At 53.7% G+C, this 20,894-nt stretch overlaps 1 protein-coding gene across 2 annotated transcripts in view; it reads right to left on the reverse strand.

Annotated features, from left to right (window-relative positions):
* Nucleotides 1-6: 6 nt before the first annotated feature.
* The window catches only part of CDYL2 (chromodomain Y like 2), an 89,908-nt gene continuing 69,020 nt past the window's right edge, over nt 7-20,894 (reverse strand). For both annotated transcript variants that reach the window (XM_045293710.1, XM_045293709.1), the window contains 4 exons: nt 16,213-16,385; nt 13,465-13,675; nt 6,539-6,682; nt 7-3,621 (listed from right to left, as the gene is read on the reverse strand). In XM_045293710.1, the coding sequence (XP_045149645.1) occupies nt 3,463-3,621; nt 6,539-6,682; nt 13,465-13,675; nt 16,213-16,385 (687 nt within the window). In that variant the 3' untranslated portion in view covers nt 7-3,462. The remainder of the gene's footprint in view (nt 3,622-6,538; nt 6,683-13,464; nt 13,676-16,212; nt 16,386-20,894) is intronic.

The following is a 20,894-nucleotide window of genomic DNA, read 5'->3' on the forward strand; positions in this document are numbered from 1 at the left end:
TGCAAAGGCCTGGTTCCGGGTCTGATTTGATGATTGTTTGTTTTTCCCATCCTAACAATCAACTTCGTATGGAAAACCGACTTCCATGCGTCAGAGGGAACATTTCCTGGTTTCATCTACCTTCACCTACAATCCGAATGCATGCTCCGCGGGTCACGTGGATGCTTTACGCTCAAAGGCATTATTCCAAAGCAGAGGGGCGAAGGCGCATTGGCAGTAGGCTATGGCTGCCGAGTGGTGAAGGCGTCCAACTGCCCTGGCCAAGTCCCACAAGGAGTCCTCCTTTAACGGGGCGTTAACACGAATGTCTTCACCCCGATACAATAGGCACTAAGCATCTGGGGGGTCCGGGGGACAGAATAAAGGTAAGTCCAGACACACAGTCACTAGGGGGGCAGTGCTTGCCTGGAAAAGCTTCCTTGACCAAGGAGATGTCAACCTTCCACCCCCAGCCATTCTCCCAGCCCCTGAGGAAACAGGGAGGGCACCCTGGACTCCTCACAGGCCCACCCAGCTCTAGGGAATGATGGACATGGGACAGTGCAGGGGCAAAGCAGTTGAGAGAAAGAGAAGAATGGATCCTATTGAAAGACAGCAGTGCTACTGTCGAAACATTTTCAAATGAAGCCGGAGCATTGTCCCAAGACAACTGTCAGGGTTAAATCTCCCAACACAACACAGGTCTGGTCTTGGGCCAACTGGCCGTCAGCAAATTTCTTCGACACATTATCAAAAAAATTATCTGGAAAACTAAAAATTTCACTGGTTCAGTCTACCTGGTCAGCAAGCAAAAGGTAAGCAGACAGACCTGACCAACATTTGCCAACCTGGCAAGACATCCGTAAGCAAATGGATTACAGGGAAATAGCTGAAACACTGCCCGTGAGCTCCACAACCTAGAAATTAACATGAACTCCACATTTCAGACACGATTCCACAGCTCGGTCCTCAGGCGAGATCCATAAAAGTGTTTATGATGTGGGGGTCCAGCCGAAGCTACACCAAGCCTGGCTCTTCCAGCAGGGAACAGATGGGTGTGGATCCAAAGGAATTCCCAAACATGCTCTTCCATGTCCAGTTAAGAATCCTGACACCTTTTCTAGGGATGTTCACTGGAGCTGCCCCACATCGGAAGCTACGCAGAAAGGGGCGCTTCCTTTGAAGGAGGGAGTGGTGGTGGAGGGATTGTCTGACACACGAATCAAGCCAGGAGGGATGTCTGAGGGCTCTGGACAAGCCCGCGTTGGCTTTCTCCAAGTGGGTATGTAACAACCGACACTGAGCGGAAGCAGGTGTGTGCCGACAGCATTCCCCATGCGGGACCCAAATGGACCAAACGGAAGGTACCCAGGACACTTGAGTTCGTCTTCCTCTGCCTGGACTTAGCCAAGGTGGCTGCTCCCTGCCAGCTCCAATGGCCAAGATGGCACAGGCCCAAGAAGAAGAAAGAAGTTTCCTCTCCTCCCTTACCGTCAAGCAGTCCTGGGGAAACTCAAGGAGGATTTCCCGTAGAAGGTGCCAAGGGTGTCTTAGGGATCAAGTGTCCTAAAGAATTTGAGAGTCACTGTGAAAGGATCCTTCCTGGCTCTGGTGTAGACACTCAACCTGTTCTCTGGACCAAAAAAGCTCCAGGGCCACGGGTCCTTCCGCTTGACCTGCCCTGCGCCACTTAGAGAGGACCAATCTCTCCTTCTCAGCCCTCCTCATCTCCCCCAGCCAGGCCTCCCCAGATACTGACTGATCCACTCAACACCTCCAGGGACCAGAGTGGCTGGTGACTGCTGGAGGCAAAGAGAATACGGGCCGGGACCACAGGGTTAGCCATGGGCATGGAAAACCCCCAACACCTCGAGCATCGACCTTTCTCTGGGCGCCCAACTCAGACCAGGCGTAGCTTCATGTAGAAGGTTCTCCTGTTCATTGAGATTAGTTCTGTCCTCACCAACTAAGTCAAAATCAAACCCTCCTCCCTCCCGGCAGCTGACTCTGGGACTGTAGTCTGATGGTCAGAGACCAGCTGCTGGCCATTGCTACCTTGGGTCGGTGACAGTTAAGAATGAAAGAGAGAGAAAAAAATATATGGATTGTCTGGACATTTGGAGAGAGGACGATGTAGACCTTTGGCTGATAGCTCAGCTGAGTGAGAACTCTGTCTCACCCTCCTAGGAAGACCCAAATCAGGACATAACAGAAGAAACAAACCCTTAGGACCAAGTTCAAGCATTTCCCCCAAGCAAAGGAGCCGGATTCTAGACAATGCGGGGTCCCTCGGTAAGGGCCTTATTCCCCCACCTCTTGGGGATGTTAAACATGTTAAGAACGTTAAACATGCTAAGAACTGTAGGTTTGTATACCCTTTGGGCTGGGAGGACCCTTTATCTCCGAAAAGGCAGCCAAGTGAAGAGAAACCCCTCCCATGAGTTCCCCTAAGGACAGGCTCAAGGGCTAGTATTTGAGACCCAATTGACCCTCAGTGGGCCTGGTACCAAGCCCGCCCTTGTACCCACTGTAGTCCTTCCTCTGCCGGCCACCTCAGTTTCATCTCTACAGAGGCCATTGCTAGAATGCACCAACGGCAAGAACCTTGCATGTGCTCGGGTCCAGGGAAGCACGAAGGTACCATCTGTACAGGCAACAGACACAGCATTATATAAACACAAATAAATAACTTAAATAGTCTGATTCTGGGAGGGGTGGGGAATCAAGTTTTCCGAGGAGTCTGGGGTGGTGGTTCTTGCAAAACTAGCTTTACATATAATACACATAAATTATCAGAATTCCCGCCTTACATCGGTGTAAAAAATATAGCTTTAACAAAAACATCTCTAAATGTACACTATTCAGGGGGTGGCAAAAATCAATCACTCGCTGGGTTTGAAGACCAAGGCCTGAAGGTCACACAGGCGCATGTCGGAGAGGACAGCGCAGAGGCAAGGTCAACACGATTGCTTTGTTCACCAGTCTGGGACAGCTCTAAGAAGAGTTCTCCCCTGCCACCCAAGCTGCACCCAGTCCAAGAGAGCCATGGCGGCCGGGTCTCCCCGCCAGAGGCACTGTGTAGACACAGCCTGAGTCAGAAGGATGGGGGATGATGGTCTCCCCTTTCCTGGACCGCGGCGATGCATTTCAGTGAGTGGGGACAAAGACGGGGGAGCGTGGGGGCCTGGCAGAGCCTGGGAAGAGATAGCCCTCGGTAGCTCTCCAGCCAGAGGGGCAGGGATGCCTAGGGGAGTGGGGGTGGGCAGGGTGGAGGCCAAGTATTCTGCGATTCCCATCTGCTACACAAAATGAAACCAACGAGGGAGCAACCAAAGGACACAAAGACATGGACACAACCCTAGGTACGAAGGGACACCTCGACAAGCTTCTTGGCCAGGGCACACTGTGCTCTGATTTCTGAGACACAGGGCAACGCTGGAAGGCAGGCACCCTTGAGTGTTGGGGCCAGGGAGCCGTGGTCCTTCAGACCTCGTAGATCTTGTCCTGCAGGTAGCTGAACAGGGAGTCCAGGCCCTTGGACGAGCTCCACAGCTGCTTGAGCATCACACACTCCTTCTCGTTCACGTCCTCCAGCACCGACTTCAGGAAGCTCCGCACGAGACATTTGGACTCTTCTAAGACCTGCAGGGGAACCCAACGGGAGTCTCGTTAGCTGGGCCTCGGGACGCTGCTCCAGGGCCACCCTTGGCCGGACCACAGCACACATCTCAACCTCACAACGTCTGGAGCCAAAGGAGGCAATCTTGTTGGCCCGGTGCTCCCTGATCACCAGCCACGAACGCACGTGTGCCAAGAGGGTGGGCCCTCGGCCCCAGGGTGTCCTCAAGGCTGTCCCCATTTCGGTGGGCATCCCGGAAAGGCTTGGGACACGCTCTCACCTCCCCACGCCCACATTTATTTATTCTGCCCAACCGGAATCAGGATGCTCAACTCAAGGACAGCTGCGAACATGCAATGAGCTGATGTGATGCCTGTCAGTGTACCGTGTGCCCTGCTCTGTCAGTCAGGGCACCTCTGGTTCAGGCTGCGTGGGCAGAGGAGTCCTTACCAGGAAGGGTAACAGGAGGGCTAACAGTCATAAAACAAAACGAAACCAAGAAGCAAACTCAGAGGGACCCTGTAGCGTAGGGCAGAACTGCCCCCTGTGGAGTTCCAAGACTAATTTTTCACAAGAGGAGAAAGACAGCCACCTGCCTCGACTCCTGTCTTCCAACCAGACGTTCCCACGCCACGCCCCGCAGTGCCGTGCAGGATAAGACCGACACTTGGTTAACTGGCCACGGCAGCCGAAGTGTTGGCTACGTTACTCCCTGGCGCCTGCCTTTGCGCAACTGTGTGCGTATTTGCTTTTCTGAGCGCCTTCAGAGGCAAACAGTGACATTTAAGTGTGGGCCTTGCACTCGGTAGCTGCACGCCGGAAATTAAACACTAGGACATCACGCCTGGCTGCCTCTCGCTCGTCTCGCGGCTGGCCCCGGCGTATCCCGCGATCCTATCTGCTGTGGCGTCCGGTTTCTCTGAACGCGGTAGCTGCTTTGTGGGTTTGTGCGTGCTGGGCACATTTAAGAAGCCCTGGGGACATGGGGCTAAATCGGCCCAGCTGCTCATGGCCCGTCGGCAGTTAAAGCCAAGAAAGACCCATGTCTGTTCCCCTGACGGCGACGGCCTCAGAGACCTAGGGGGCAGTTTGATCTTTCCGGGAGGGTTGCTATGATTAGACGGCAGTGAGTGGTTTGTGAGTCTTTTGTATCATGAGCATCTCTTTTTTTAAATTAACACGCTTTGTCCCTGAGTATAAATCTCTCCTGTGAGAAGGTCTCAAAGCGGAGAAGTCTAATCGTGCTGGCTCACAGCAGACCCACGACCCGAAAGACAAAGTTAGAATTGCCCGCTGTGGGTTTCCAAGGCAGGCCAACTTCACAGGGCCAGGAAGTTTCCATCTCTCTCCTGCAGAGCGGCTGGGGGATTTGAACTGCCAACCTCATAGCTGGCAGCCCAATGAGCAACCCACTATGCCAGCAGGGCAACGTGGGTTGCAGTCGGCTTTAGGACAGTGAGTCTGGTTTGAGATTGGGAATGGTGCAGATCCTCTCCTTCTGAGTCGGATTCTCAAAACTGAGACAAAAAACAACTCACAAACTGCCATCCACCTGATGCCAACTCACAGCAACCCTACAAGACCAGGTAGAACTGCCCCTGTGAGCTGCCATGACTGTACCTCTTTATGGGAGTAGAAATCCCCATCTTTCTCCCAAGGAGAAGCTGGTGGTTTTGAACTGCTGATCTTGTGGTTAGCAGCCCAGCGCATAACCACTACATCACCAGGGCTTCTCTCAATACTGAAGAGGTACGTACTAAGTTACACAGGCTCTATTTGTTGTTTATTTTTTAATTAAATTCTGGTAAAAAATATACATATCAACCCGCTGCCATCAAGTCGGTGCTGACTCATAGCTACTCCCTGTAGGTCTCTGAGACTGTAACTGTTTATAGGAGTAGAAATCCTAGTCTTTCTTCCAACGAGCTGCTGGTGGTTTTGAACTGCGGACCATGAAGACAGCAGCTAAACGCTCAACCACCACACCACCAAGGCTCCTCTCACACATTTCAAAGCATGCGTGAATTCAACACATTCTCTGTAAGACTTTTGAAAACTCAGTTTGAGGCCCTGAGCCTGCTAGCAGTGGGGTCCACTGTAAGGCACCACTCCTCCTATCAGGAAGATTCAAAGAGGGCCTGGATTACTTGACCCATGAGAGGCATCTGATAGATAGCATGTGGAAGTCCAGGGCACAAATGGACTCTCCACCAATGGCCACAGCAGTACTTTTTGCAACAGCTTAGAGGTGGGCATGCCCCAAATGCCCATGGCCAGGCAAATACATAAACAAAACGTGAGACAGGGGAGGTGTGGAATATTACGTGGCCATGAAAAGTGAAGAAGTGCTGACGCCAGCCAGGATGGGGGTGAACCTTTAAACACACGGCTGGGGGACATCAGTCGGTCCCAACCAGACGCACATGGTAGCTTCTCCCTCACATGAAATAAGCAGACACAGTTGATCCTTGACCTACAAGGGCCTGACCTACATGGGCTTCAACCGCACAGGCCCACTCAGCAGAATTTTTTTTTTTTTGCCCCTGCAACGAAAACAGAAAAGTTTTCAATGAGAAAAAAACTGCCTGACTGGATGATAAGACCGTTGGTTGGCGTCTGAGCTGTGGCTATCTGCTCGTTTGAGATGAACCAATCCATCCAATGCCGGGATTATGATATTGGCCGCCCGAGATGGCGAGACCAGGCCCTCCTCCTCCTCCTCCTCAGTCTACTCCACATGAGGGACACACAGACCTTGCCCTGCATGACGACTCACTTCCACTTGGTGAACCATTACGTTGGAGTGGAGTCAGACGTTAACGAGTGGCTATTCCACGGCAGGGGCTCAGGGCCCCAGCCGCACCCGTGTTGTTAGAGTCAAGCGTGTGGAGCGGACACCAGAGATTTCAGATGGCTCTGGGGAGCCGGTGGGGGGCTCACCACGGCACTGCAGGATGCCATCTCCTTGACCCGCAGCATGACCTCCTGGCTGAAGGTGGTTGGCCAGAAGACCTGGGACACGAGCCCCCGGCTACAGGCTTCCTGAGCAGTGAGCTTCCTTCCGCAGAAGAGCATCTCATTGGCCTGCAAAGGCAGAAGTGGGAAGGAGAGGGTTGAGTGCCTGTGGCTGACCCTGTACCCCAAAGTCAAGCAGGATGAGGTTTGGGGAACCTGTGGGGTCCCATCAGTGTGCGTATGTCTGTGTGAAATTTGGGAGGGAAAGGGGGCTATGGCTTTTGGGGCATTCTCAAAGGGAGCAAGGGATTTACGGTGACTTTGAATCATGGTTGCTTTCACGGGCTGCTGGTCAAATGTGACCCTACGTGACAGAACGGACGTGCCCCATAGAGTTTCCAACACTGCCATCAAACTGACAAGAGAAAGGCCCGCCAGGTCTTTCCTCCTGTGGAAGGCTGGTGGCTCAAGGCAGCCAAGGGCTTCGCTGTTGATTGACCAGAGGTGGATTGCCCAATAAGCAAGGCAAACCCAGGCTTTCTTGTGCTTGCTTACAATTCTGTAGAGAATGATGTCACATGGGTTTCCGATGAGTCAGAAAATACAAGTCAGCCTGGCCCTGGGGTGGGAGTGGTGGGGGCCAGAGGGGCTATACATTTGAAAAACAGCCTCTGATTCTGCGAGGCGGGGCTGTGAGGTTGGGAGCGAGACAGATGCCTGGCAGACCTAAAGGCAGCATCTCAGGTGTGGCGGGGGGGAAAGAGAGAGAACTCGTATGCTCTCAAAAACAAACCGACAAAACCCTCACTGCCACGGTCCATCCCAGCACAGCGACCCTAGAGGACGGGGCGACTGCCCTTTGGGTTTGTGCGGCTGTCCATCTTTAGAAGTGCAGACGGCCTCATCTTTCTCCCACAGAGGCTGGGGGCTTCAAACTGCTGACCTTGGGGGGACCAGGCCGACACATAACCTGCCACCTTCAAAACGGTACACTACAGAATAGTAAATACCCACAAAGAAGCCTGTGCTTACTTTGTTTATTGGGTGGTTTGTCCCTGTCAGTAGCCCTGAAGACAGAGTCCATGGAGTGAGGGGGCAGTATGTCAGTCGTGATGTCTAGTCATGTCCAGGTGACCCTCCCCCACACCACTGAGACTCCTCTGGAAGGTCTCCAAGTCGGCACTGGCTGAAGGGTTCCCTCTCCTTCTCTGGGTGCAGGGGGCAGCCAGTGAGCTCAGAGCTGCCCTGACACACCTGTTTGGTGGGAGGGGAGGGGTAGGATCATCCACAGGGGCAGGGGATATGGACAAAGAGTTCTGCTGGTGGGTGAATTCTGGACCCTACTAGATTTCTGGACTCCTCTGATGCCCAAGCAGTCACCCCAAGTCACACAGGCAGAGTATCATGTCTCTTGCGATGGTCCAGGACCCTGTAGGGACAGAAGACACCCCTGCCCTCCCCGGACCTGCAGCCCACTTGCCAGGGAGGCACCTTTTGATGTGAAATATACCGTCAGTCCCTGACATTCCCAGGGGAGCCATGGGTAGGGAGAGCCTCAGGCACGGGGAGCACAGGGTGGAGTGGCTGCCCTGTCAGGCGGCATGGTCACCGCCAGCAGGCCATGGGATGCAGTTGGTCCTGATCTTCTTCAGGATGGATTCTCCAGTCCTTCCCACCAGACGACACCTCCCTGCCCTGTCCTCCATCCATGTCCCGCGCCTGCGTCCTGTCCTGGGGGGTCGGCTGCTCTGTTCTCACTGCCTCCAGGCCTGTTCCCAGGTTCCCCACCTCCACCGGCTGTCAAGGATGCGTCGCCACGGCCTACAAGACACCCCACTTCGCTGGAGTAGAGAAATGCATTAGGTGGGTGTCATGGGTTGAACTGTACCCCCACCGCTGCTCTCTGCCCACAAAGATATGCTCAACTTGCAACCCCTCTACCGGTGGGTACTTAGAAGTACGGGCAGACCTTGGGGGCATTAAAGATTCCACTCTAAGCCACTGCAATCAGGAGAATCACTAGAAGGCTGGCGAGGTGACTCTGAGGAAAGTGACTACTTAGGAAAGTGATGTTGACACTATATCGTCGTGCGAAAGCATGACGCAGAAGTGTGGACTCGTGGGAGAATGGCACCCATAGATGCTCGGCGTGCTAAACAATGGGTCTCTGAGGCGGGCCTGCAGTAGCCGTGCACATGTGATGCGGATGATGTGCACGTCACGCTGGATGACCACGGGCATGAACGCAAGGGCTGGGGTCCTTACGAGAGAGACGAGAGCAAGATGCGGATATGGAGGTGCAGAGGGAAGCCCATGTGAAAAGGCGGAGATGGAAGGGATTATGCAGCTACAAGCCAGAGAGAGCCAAACATTACCCCGCAGCCACCAGGAGCTGGGCACCACCCTGCTGGCACCTTGATTTCCAACCTCTCTACTGCACACTCGTCACACCTGGAGCGACAGGCGAAATTGTAGTAACTGAGCAAAGAAGTAGTGAAGGATTTCATCTTGCTTGGATCCACGATCATTGCTCATGGAAGCAGCGGTCAGAGATCAAACAATGCACCGCACTGGGAAAATCTCACTGCACAAGACCCCGTTAATGTGCTGAAGAGCAAGGAGGTCGCTCTGAGAACTGAGGTGCACCTGGCCCAAGCTATGGTATTTTCTATCACCTCCTATGCCCGTGAAAGACAGACAATGAATAAGGCAGACCGAAGAAGGGATGGATTTGAATCACGGTGCTCGCGAGACTGTTGAAAGTACCATGGACTGCCCAAAGGACAAACAGGTCTGTCTTGAAAGAATACCAGGTAGGGTACTCCTGAGAAGGAAGGAAGGTGAGACTTCGTCGTCTCGTGTATTTCGGACAAGTGGTCAGGAGAGTCCGGTCTTGGGAAAAGGACCTCCCGCTGGGTAAAGTAGAGGGGCACCATCAAAAGATGCGGCAGACCCCCACGAACATGGGCCGACACAGTGGCTGCAGCAACGTGCTCACACTTAAGGACTGTGAGGATGGCGCCGGGCGGGGCGGGGCGTCGTCCTGTTGGGCACAGTCTCACTGGGGGTCAGAACGAATTCAATGGCTCCTCACAACAATCAGCTGTGTGGAGCGCTATGAGACCCTGTCCGGTTGTTGGAAGCCCTCGGTGTGTGGTGGTCACAGCAGCTCCAGAGAGAATAGCAGCGTCCAGAACACACCTTTGGTAAGATGTCTGCAGGGAGACACATGCAGCATCTTTTGTAAAAACAAAAAACACCTCTGTCTCCGGAAGTAGAAAGAAGAGGAACAAAGCCAGTGGAAGCAGCCAGACTCAACTCTTTCTTGGAGCGAGCTCGTCTCAACGGGCAACATTCCTGGAGTTTCAGGAATGCCTGGAATAAAAGAGAGCGGGGAGTGGGAGATAAGACTGCACAGTTTTGACATTTTTGTGTGGCCGCAGAAGACGGGAGGAGTCCGACAGCCCGGTGGCTGCGGTCACTAGGGGATGTGCCTGCTTTCTGGGCTCAGCGTCTATGAGGCTGTGAGCAGCTCTGGGCGGCACTGCGTCCCCCAAGCTGAACCACCTGCTGGACCTGCTGCCCTGGAGGTGGTGTCAGTGGCTTTCCAGGGCGGACAGGGACATCACCACTCTCCTAGCAGTTCTCCCTGCTTCCAGCTGTCATCCAAGAGCGACACAGAGAAGGGAGAGGATGGGGGACCCTCATCCTTCCACCTCATCCAGGAGGCACCCCGAGTCCTTCTTTAACCGGCACTCCCTCTGTGCAGGGCCGGGGTTCCCTCTTTGGTGGCCTCAATCCTGGCGTCTCTATCCATCTGTCAGAAACCACATAGAACTCCAGAGCCGTGGTTCTTCCAGGCCTCATCCACAGAGCAGGGGGAGCTGATGGTATAACGAAGCCCCCTTTGCCTTCCCGACAGGACCAGCTTGCTCCAGCCAACCACAGCCAGAGCTGAGCCCTTGGCTATGAGCAAATACGAGAGCGTTAGGATGCCTGTCCATCTACCCTGGAGGGAGACCTCTCTGACTATATGCAAGGGCTTCTGGAAGGAGCCTCCAATGAGAAGATAAACATCGACGACCAACCGCCTACCTCCTGTGAGAGGCAGGTGCCAGACCAAGAAGTCAAAACTTAAGCAAGCAAACAAACCAAACGGGCACAAAATCCAGAGGAACCAGGGACAGCTCCGTCCGACATCAGAGATGGCTGAGAATAGAATGGGGTCTTCCCAACCCTTTAAGAAAGCTACGAGGTTCCAACGGGGTGGCATTTGATGTCTGCGGCACGCGACTTCTGACTCAGCGCCACCTTCATCGACACCACGCCGCTGCTGTTGTGTGAGAAGCCACTGCGTCGGTTCCAACACATAACTACGTACACCTCTGTGCCACAGAGCAAAACCCTGCCGGTCCCACGGCATCCTCACCATTGCTCTGGTGTTGTAGCCAAGTGTTCGTGCAGCTCACCAAGGGCCTTCTTCCTCCTGTTCGATGCCCCTCCGCTTCACCATGGCTGCTGGCCTCTCCTCCAGGGATCGGTCTCTTCTGTTAACATGTCCCAAGTCTGTGCTCAGGAGCACTCCGACAGATCTGTTTGTTCTTGGGCAGTCCACGGTACTTTCAATATTCTTTGCCACCACCATAGCTCAACTCCACCCATTCCTGGGCAGTCTTCCTTATTCCAAGGCCGACTTTGACATGCCTTTGAGGCTACTGTACATGCCCTGGCTTGGGCCAGGCAGACCTCGGCCTCAAAGACAACAGCCTTGCTTTGCCCCACTGTAAAGCGGTCTCAAACAGCAGATATCCCCACTGCCGTGAGTCATGTGTTCTCTTGCTTCCTGTTTCCATGAGCACTGATTGTAGATCCAAGCAAGATGAAATCCTCCATGATTTCAATGTTTTCTAATTTGTGCATACTGGGAATTGGGTGGTCTTGTAGCACTCCGAGGGGCAAGACAGACATCCTGTCCCATCCAGACAGTGTACCCCTTTAGGGCCCACTCTGAAGGGAAACTATATGCTCTCCAGAAGGCCCTGGATTCCAGACAAGAGTAAATAAGTCCGAGGAGGAAGCGGGAAAGATCCCTAAAATGAACAACCCACTGACCGCAGAGCTCGGAACACCCGAACCTGGTCAGAGAACTTCACTGGTCACGACATGTATGACCGGGGGCATACACTTAGCCCCCCCAAGACTTGACGCTCTCCCCAGAGCAGCAAGCACGATACTATGTGCAATTTAGACAAGAAGGTGCTCTGAAGTGGGGTCCTGGTGTGTACAGAGGGCTCATTATTTGCATGGTTCTGGGTGGTGTCCTTTTGAATAAGGGGCAATGAACACTATTAAGGAAGGAAAAGGGGTATTGCTAAGGACTCGAGCTAACTGTTGCTAACAAATGCCAGACCTGGGAGATGTCAACAGAGAGCTGACAGGTGCCCCCAAGGTGAACGGAAGGAAAGAATGCAAAAGCTAAGGCAGAGAAGACAGAAAGCCGGAGAACATTACTCCCTCTGCCATCCCCAAGGGGAACCAAGAGCGACTGCTGCAATGGGAAGCCGTGAACCACCCCAGCACTAAGAACAGAACGTCCTCATGGAATCAGAATAACGCGACAGGGAAAGCAATTGTCTCTCCTGAAAGAAGCAAAGCCTTACAGTAGATATGGGCAATACTGGAACCAGAGGACACCATGCTGCCTGGCGCTGCTTTGAGATCGCTCAAAGTCCTTTCTTTTCTTCCTAGACATAAAGCTAGACTACATTTCCCAGCCTCCCTTGCAGTTAAGTGTGGCCATGTGACTGAGCCTGGCCAAGGAGATGGGAACAGAAGTGAATTTGCCCCCTCCAAGAGGCCTGGCCTATGAAAACGTCCCAGGTGAAGGTCCAGGCTCTCTCTCTTCCCAACCCCCCTGGCTGGAAGTGAGGTGAGCACTGGATGGAAGGCAGCTGGGTCCCCAGCCAGGGTGGCAGGCGACTCACCCAAGCCCTCATCTGGACAGTAGGAAAAGGGCAGAGCTTTGTGTTGTGTTAAAACCACTGAGGTGCCGGGGCTGTTTGTCACAGCAGCAAGCCTTCCCCAAACCAATACAAGGCTCTCCTGGGTTGGTGTGGAAAGGAAATTTGACAGTGTGGGTAAGGTCCTTAGTCAAGAGCCATGCACACAGTGTGTGCTCAGTGGATGAAGTTCAGTGGTCATCTTCTCAGACCTCAGTCACCACTTACCCAGTCCACCCCCTAGGCGCCCCCACCCCGGCTTTGCCACTGGCTTTGCTACTTGTAAGTGACACTGCACGTGCTGAAGACGGCCACGTCTCCATCCCAGCCCCTCCCGGGAGGCTGAGGGACCTGAGCGGGAGCCCAAGAGAAGACCAGCTGAGAGGACTCCGGGTCTCAACCCATCGGCACAACCAGCTCTTAAGCCCCATCTGATTTTCTGGGCCCCAGTCCTCACCAGTGACTCCTTGGCGAAGCCCCTCGAGTAATTCCCAACCTGCCTCCCCCATCTGAAGCGGGAATCTACTCTGACAGAGAAGGGAGCACTAGAAAGCATTGGTATAAGTCGCACAATTCTTTATAGAACAAGGAGATCAAAATGTGATGCCACTGTCCCTCCACATCGCCTCCCCCTCGGTCCGGCCACGTCTGAAGCCAGTGTTTCCCTCGCGCCCGGAACATTCCCCACTCTCTCTAATTTCGGCCACATCAAAACAGCAACACTTTTCGATGACTCTGGTGTCACCAAATGTGACCAGAGAGCCTTCGTGGGAAGGGCTCCAATGATGAGGCAGCATACCCCACCCTCAAATCCACCCAGTTCAAACTTAGGGTGTCGGGGGGCGGTGTCTTCTGGGGACCCAAATCCACCCATCGCCAAGAAGACAGTCGCCAGAGACCAAGGGGGCTTACCAGCGCGACGCCCAAGATCTGGGGGAAGGTATAGGAGGAGCAGCCGGCGGGCGTGAGGCGGATGGTGGCATAGGGCGTCTGGAACCAAGCCTTCTCGCTGGCCCACACAATGTCGCACAGGGGCAGGATGGAGGCGCCCAGGCCCAGGGCAGGCCCGTTGATGGCGACCACAATGGGCTTCTTAAACTGGATGAAAGCCTTCACAAAGTCCCTGCGAAGAAAGACAAGAGCCCCTTGAACCCGTGGCTACATCTGAAACCTGAGATTCTACCAAGGCTGAACCCAGCTCCCCTGGTTCAAGGGAGGCCCTGGCCCTCCCAGAGCCGGTGCCACTGGGCTGCAGCAGCAACAGGTCCTGCACTCTCAGCTCGGGGTGCCAGGCTCTACCAGGGCTATCCCAATATGCCCATACCAATCCCCCAGTAACATCCCAGTCATCGCCCTTCCATTCTCAAAAGCCATGGTTTGGACAATCACATGTGCCCTCTCGCTACTGACAAGACTAGTATCTACTTTAAGGAAAACAACCTGAGCTGTGAAGAGGGGGCACAAGGTCAGTAGTTCAAACCACTAGCTGCTCTGAGAGGCAAAGACTTCTGTTCCCATGAAGAGTTTCAGTCACAGAAACCCACAGGGGGCTGTTCTAATCTGCCTTACAGGGTCATCATGAGTCGGAATCAACTCAACAACAGCAGGGAGCCCAGCTAACGCTGTAGATAAAAATACAGGTTGCTCAGTTAGAACACAATTTCATCTAGGGGGATGAAAAACAAATGTGGGGGAAGGGAGTTTAAGATATGAAAACAATAATTTATCAAGGGGTCATGAGGGTGGGGGAGGGAAAAAAGGGCTGATCCCAAGGACTGAAATAGAAAGTAAATGTTTAGAAAATGATGATAGCAACACACGGACAAATATGCTTGACACAATTGATGTGTGAAATGTTTGGGCTGTAAGAGCCCCCAATAAAATTATTTTTAAAAAACAACTGAATTTCAGGAGAAAAACAAAGACTTTTTTAGTGTCAGTACGAGGGGGTACCCCCCACAAAACCGGAATTTTATTTTCTTCCCCGACTCCAAACTATGTATTTACTTTTTTTTAAAAAAAACAAAACAACCTATCACCTTCAAAGTATTCTGTTACACTTAATACATTAGTCAAATCTGCAATTCCATTCTTGGAAACATTTTTCAAGCTCATCTGTTTGGATGGCTGACAGCACCTCCTCGTTTTCTTCTTCACTTCTACGTCAAATCACACTGTCCTTTCACGTCCCTCTTCAATCGCAGAAACGAAAAGAAGTCCCACAGAATGAGGTCAGGTGAGTAAGGTGCATGGGGCAAGAGAGGCATGCTGTTTTTTGCCAAAAACTGTCACACTGAGGTGGCTGCGTGAGCAGGTGCGTTGTTGTGGTGGCAAAACCAGACCCTGTCTGCCACAAGTCAGGCTTTTTGTCACACACTGTTACGCAATCTTTTCAGAACCTCTAAATAGAAAGTTGATTATCAGTCTGACCTTGTGGAATGAACTCCAAATGCACGACACCTACATTTTTGTCCATTTGGGAAGTTGACAGACATCCAGGGCGAAGTTTGTCATCAATTGACAGTTCACTTTTTTTTTAAATGAGAAAACTACTTGCACACTTGAGTTTTCCCCATAGCGTTGTCCTGGTAAGCCGTGTTCAACATCACAACAGTTTCTGCGGCCTTTCTCCAGAGCAGGAAACAATATTTTACAGCTACACGCTGTTCTCTTAAATTGACCATCACGCAAAACTAGGTTTGAGCTAAACTGCTTTTACGAAAAAATTCACTATCAGAGAGTACCTTCCCAGGTGATGCCACTGGGTGCACTAACAGCTCAAAGCAAGTTGCTGGATGCTCACCTAGCGGAAAACATTCTAATACAAAACTCTGCTCCGCCCTGCACAATTCTGATGTGGGGGTACCCCCTCGTATGTGTCAAGTCTGAAAGTGAAGAGACTTGGGAGCATGGTGTGAAGGACTGGAAGAAATTACAGGATGTATTTCCTGAGGGCTGTGGCCCCAAGACCTCTTCTCAAGTCTAAAGCGTTAACAAGCAAAGAGGTCACTAGGGAGGCCTCAGGCATACCTGCCCAAGTCAAAGTCGTTCCAATCATCTTGTATGCATATGAAAGGTGGCTATGGAATAAGGACAACTGGAGGTGAACTGATGCCTTTGAATTACAATGCTGGCTGAATGGTGAATACTGCCTATGCCCCTGGCTGCCAGAAAGACAAACCAGTCTGTCTCAGAGGAAGTACAGGCAGGATGTCCCTTAGGAGCGAGGATGGTGAGACTTCATCTCATTTACTGTGGACATGTGATCGGGCGAGACCAGCCCCTGGAGAAGGACATCCTGCTTGGGAAAGCAGAGGGGCGGTGGAAGAGTGGAAGGCCCTCACGAGATGCAGGGGACGGTGGCTGCCACAATGGGCTGGACCCTCATAGTGATGGGTGAGGACAGTGCAGCACGGGGCACTGTTTCCGTCTCTTGTGCACCAGGTGGTAGTGAGTTGGAACTGACTCAACACGCCCATCAAAAACATCTTATCCTTCATCAGGGGATGGATCTACTTCGCTAAATTTCTGAAAATGAAAAACCCAGCACTCTGTTATTAACGTGAAGTTCACACGTACCTAGCACACTGTGCTTTCATGTGCATCCTGAGGTGAGCCTAGACGGTGCCCCCACTGGGTCCCACCAGGAGCAGGACTCACCTGATGGCTTCCGCGATCCGCGTGCTCTCCTTCCTCCGGTCGCTGGACAGCCTGCCAATCAGGTAGGAATAGTCCAGGCCACTGCAGAACACGCTGCCCACTGCGCTGAGCAGCAGCAGCTTGCTGTCATCCGTGGCTGCATTGCAGAGCGCGCGGCGGACCTCCTTCATGATCTGTGGGCAGATAGCCAGGTGCAGGGGAGTTAGGTGGTCCTCCACGCAGCCGGGGGCGGGGGACTCTCAGACCTCTAGGCTACTGTGCTGTGTGCTGGGGACCATCCTGAATGGAGGCCTAAGTCCAGACCAAAGAAAAGAAGTGCTGGGTAAGCCCAAGCCTTCTGTACCAACCCCACAGCTGGCCAGAGTGTTGGTAACACGGTAAGATGGTAACAGCTAGCCAGCTGGAGCAGTCTGGTGCCATGGGCACAGGAGAATGAGGAGGCCACCCCCTCACAAAGAGAGTGACCGTCTCAGAAACCCATCGGGGCAGCTCTACCCGATCCTAGAGGGTTGCCAGGAGCCGGGATGAACTTGATGACAGGGAGTTTAGCTGGGTTTCAGTCCCTTGGTTTATTTCTGCAAGTTCGCTCCTGGCATTTGCTCACCCAGCCCGTCAGGAGGGATGAAAATCCCAGGTGAGGTACAAGTGCCACTGCTGCCGCTGGTGTTGCATGTCATTCAGTCTCGTCCACTCTGACTCACCAGACCCTTGAGAACAGAGGAGGCCTGTGCCATGGGGCCTTTAAGACTGCATCTTTTTTAAAGAGATTATTCTATTGACATCTAATTCCCACGTCATGCACATCCATCGCTGGGTCATATTTAAGAGAGTTGCATCATTATTACCACACTCAGTTCTAGAACATTTTCTTCCTGCTTGTCCTCGCTATTACCTCCCCATTTCCCTCCAACCGCCCCTCCCATGCGCCCAAGGAGCCATTAGTAATCCAGATATTATCTCTATAGATCTACCTATGCTGGATTTCATATACTAGAAAACATACCCCCGCCCCCTTTTTTTTAAAGACCACCAAAACCAAAATAAGCCAGAGGAAAAACCCTCTGAGAGTTAGAGGGGGACATGGGACATGTGCCGTGTGGCTGGAGCGTCGGGCATAGCCTGCAGAGTCCTGCCTGAATCTCCCAGGGCCAGGAGGGAGCGAGCTGGAAAGCGCAGTCCTCACTTCGGTGGCAATGACCTTGTGTGAAGGGCGCTAGATGCAGATGGTGGAGATGGCTGAGCAACATGCTGGGTGCAACAGGGTCCCTGCATTTGTACAGGAAAGGCCGGAATGGCAACTGTTTTCTTACCCGGTCAACCCTAACCACCACAGTTGTGATTCACCTGGAGCTGCTGGCACTGGTGGTGATGCAGCGATGGGGGAGAGGGAGAGGAAGAGGGCTGGGAGGAGACGGACTTGAAGCAGGTCAGAGAGAGCACAGTGTCCCATGCAGGGCAGTGGGGACTAGCAGCAGCTGTTCTGTACCCCGCAGGGCACGGAGGACACAGCAAGCAGCAGGCAGCCAGGAGCAGCATGCAGGAACGTGCTGGCAGACCCTGGGATGCTCGGGGTCAGGGGAATCATCCAAGTCCGTGCTGGTGGGTTCCTGGGGACATGCCCGTCGATGCTGAGGGCCTGTGGGAGGGTCTCCCCCAACAGGGAAGGGGAGCTCTGAACCCCAAAGCCTCTGTGGCAGCGCTGGCCAGCACTTTCCACCTCCTGGCTCACCACAACCCTGGCAGGAAACTGACTAATGTGAGCCTGCTGGCCTAGGCACCTGGGGAGTGCCTCCGGTCATGCACGGAGCTGCCAGCAAGGCGGCTCCCAGCCAGGCCAGAAGAGAACTTCACCAGTGGCCGCCCAGCTCCTGCATGGGCGGACAAGCACAGCTGGCTCTGTGGGTAGCCGGGGAGGGCCCTTGCTTCCTCAGAATGGTGACGGGGACACGAGTTGCAGACCTGTGGGTGCCAGGTCCCCCACTCCACCCGTGTGCCATCTCCAACCACAAGGCAGGTGCCACGAGCTTCCTCCCCACTCCTTTCCTCTTTCTGCATTCTTCGGTTTTCGTTCCCTCTTCCCCTCTCTCTCTGTCTTTTCTTTCTTCCTCCTCTGCGTTCCCTTCCTTGGCGCCCCGACCCTGCCTGTTCTCTTTTCTTCTCTTTCTAACTCCTGGTGGAGAGCTGGGGGACAGGGGACAGGGCAGATCCCTGCTCCACTCAACAACACACACCCCCCCAACACACACACACTTTGTTTCCAGGCACTGAGTGCAGTCCCCAAAGACCTGCCCTCAATTCTTCTCCCACTTCCGGTCTGGGTTTCCGGTGTCCATTCCTCCTGCCGTACGCTGGCCCGCCACTTCCTGCCATCTGAACGTGTTCTTGTCACCCCGTTTCTACACGGGAGAAGCAGCTCGGAGGGGCCAAGCGACCTCCCAGGGTCATGGAAATGGTCAGTGGGTGGAGGAAGGATTTGAACCAGGTCTGCCAGGGCTACAAATTCTGTCCTCTGGCCCTCAGACTACCTCAGCCTCTCAGATCACTCTTCTTTCCAGGCTCTTGTACGCAGGCGCCGGCCCAGGCTCACAGTCCAGCCCCTCTGGCTGTGGAGACCGCCAGGGCTGGATCGGTCATTCCTCCTACTTGCCTCCTGCTGCCGTAAGACAGGCTACAGGGGGGGGCTACCTAACAGAGCAAGCCCGGGGTTCTGGCTGGGAGCAGGAAGGAGGGCACCTTAGACCATCAGAGCGGGCAGGGTGAAAGGTGCCATCAGGAAGAGGCAGAGTGAGGGAGGAGGCTTCTGGTTCCCTCAGCACATCAGGCAAGGGACCGCAGTTGGCCGAGCCTGCTGAACACGGGCTTTTACAAAGTCACAAAGGAGAGGAAATTCAAGGGGAATTGGTCTCCTGCGGATGATTCACAAGGAGCTTGGAATAAGGAAGTCTGCAGGTGTCTAAACAATTGGGGGGCCCAAACCGGGCTTCTCCCGAATCTCACACTGGGCAGGGAATCCCGAGCCGGTGCCCAGAAGGTAGATGAGAGAGCGTCTCCAAAGCACTGGGCTTGGAGGAGAGCTAACAAGCCCCCCACCCCTGTCCCCAAAGAACTCCAGGAGGCATCTGGCCACAGTTCCCTCCTTCACAGGGACCCAGAATGGCGCATGCATTTAAGTGTTTGATGGCTGGCCCCAAGGTTGGGAGTTGAAGTCCACCCAGAGGCAGCTCAGAGGAAAGGCCTGGAGAGCCACTTGCAGAGCAGCTGCCAGTGGAAAGCCCTGGAACAGGAGGATGGGCGGGTGGGGGCAGTGGTGGTGGACTGCAGGGACTGCAGTCGACAGGTGGGCAGCACGGACCCCAATGTCATGAGTGGCCGAAGGGAAGACCGAGAGGCTCTGTCCATGTCCACCGGAACCAAGGGATCCATGAAAAATATCAATACCTGAAAGCCCGGACTTATTGGTCTAATAGAGGCTGGTAGGACCCCCGAGGCTGTGGTCTTCGGTGGGCACTTGTCCGCCTGGAACGGAAGCCACCCTCGGGATCGCCAAGACAGGCCTAGAGAGTGAGCCAGCACGCTCACATGCCTCAGAACAAGTGACCATGTGGGGCCACAGGGTCCGTGTCTGCCCCAACACCAAAGCTCAGGGGGCAGAATGGGGTGGGGGGTAGGGATGGGGGAACGATGAACAAATGTGGGGTGGGGGGCCCTGGAGAAACCAGAAATGATGCTACCACAAGAAGGGAACTGCGACCAAGGTTATTAAGGGAAATGTGTGTGAAAACCTTTTTCTTCTGAGAAACTGGAGGGAGCATAGTTCTACTTAGATGGTCACCATGGCTGTTGAAGCAAAGCCGACTCAGTGACCCCATGGAACAGGGTAGAATTGTGGGTGTCTCAGACTACAACTCTTTAAGGCAGCGGTTCTCAACCTGTGGGTTGCCCCTTTGGGGGGTCAAACAACCCTCTCACAGGGGTCACCGGTTGATAACAGTAGCAAAATTAAAGTTATGAAGTAGCAGCGAAAGTAATGTTATGGTTGGGGGTCACCACGACATGAGGAACTGTATGAAAGGGTGGGGGCATGAGGAAGGTTGAGAACCACTGCTTTAAGAAGTATAAAGTCTCATCTTTCTCCCAAGGAGCTGCTGATGGTTTCAAACAGCTGACCTTGTGATTAGCAGCCTAGAGTAACCACTCTGCCACCAGGGAGGAGTCTCTGTCAAAATGGACAATTGGCTTACTTTTTTTCTCTGGTTTGTTTTACTACCTGGCCTCCTGAAGTGGACCGAGCTAACTAGACAAGGCCAGGCTACCTGGCCCACCTCAGGCTGGCCAGTGGCCCCTTCTGGGCCACGCCTCCCCAGACAAACTCTGGTGGCCACCCCTCCAGGATTCCAGTGACCGGCTTCCTGAAATGTCTGTGTGCAGGGTCTACTTTGTACAGTGGAGCGACCCTGGTCCGGGGTCATAAAAATGGAGCAGGGGGGACACGTGCAAAAAGTGACCAGCAAGCCACCCCTCCTGCCCTCAAGGTTGTGCCCCATCAAGTATTGGTTACGTCTGTCAGCTCCCTGTCGTTTCCCAAAGGAGACAGATGCCCTGCTCTGGGTGAGAGGAGCCCAGCAAGCCAGTCAGCCCTCAGGCCCCGCCCCTGCCCCCCGCCCTCCAAGGACCAGCCCACA

The sequence above is a fragment of the Echinops telfairi genome, unplaced genomic scaffold (assembly GCF_000313985.2).
Source record: "Echinops telfairi isolate 266 unplaced genomic scaffold, ASM31398v2 ScPeMD7_2291;HRSCAF=2852, whole genome shotgun sequence".
Lineage (NCBI taxonomy): Eukaryota > Metazoa > Chordata > Mammalia > Afrosoricida > Tenrecidae > Echinops > Echinops telfairi.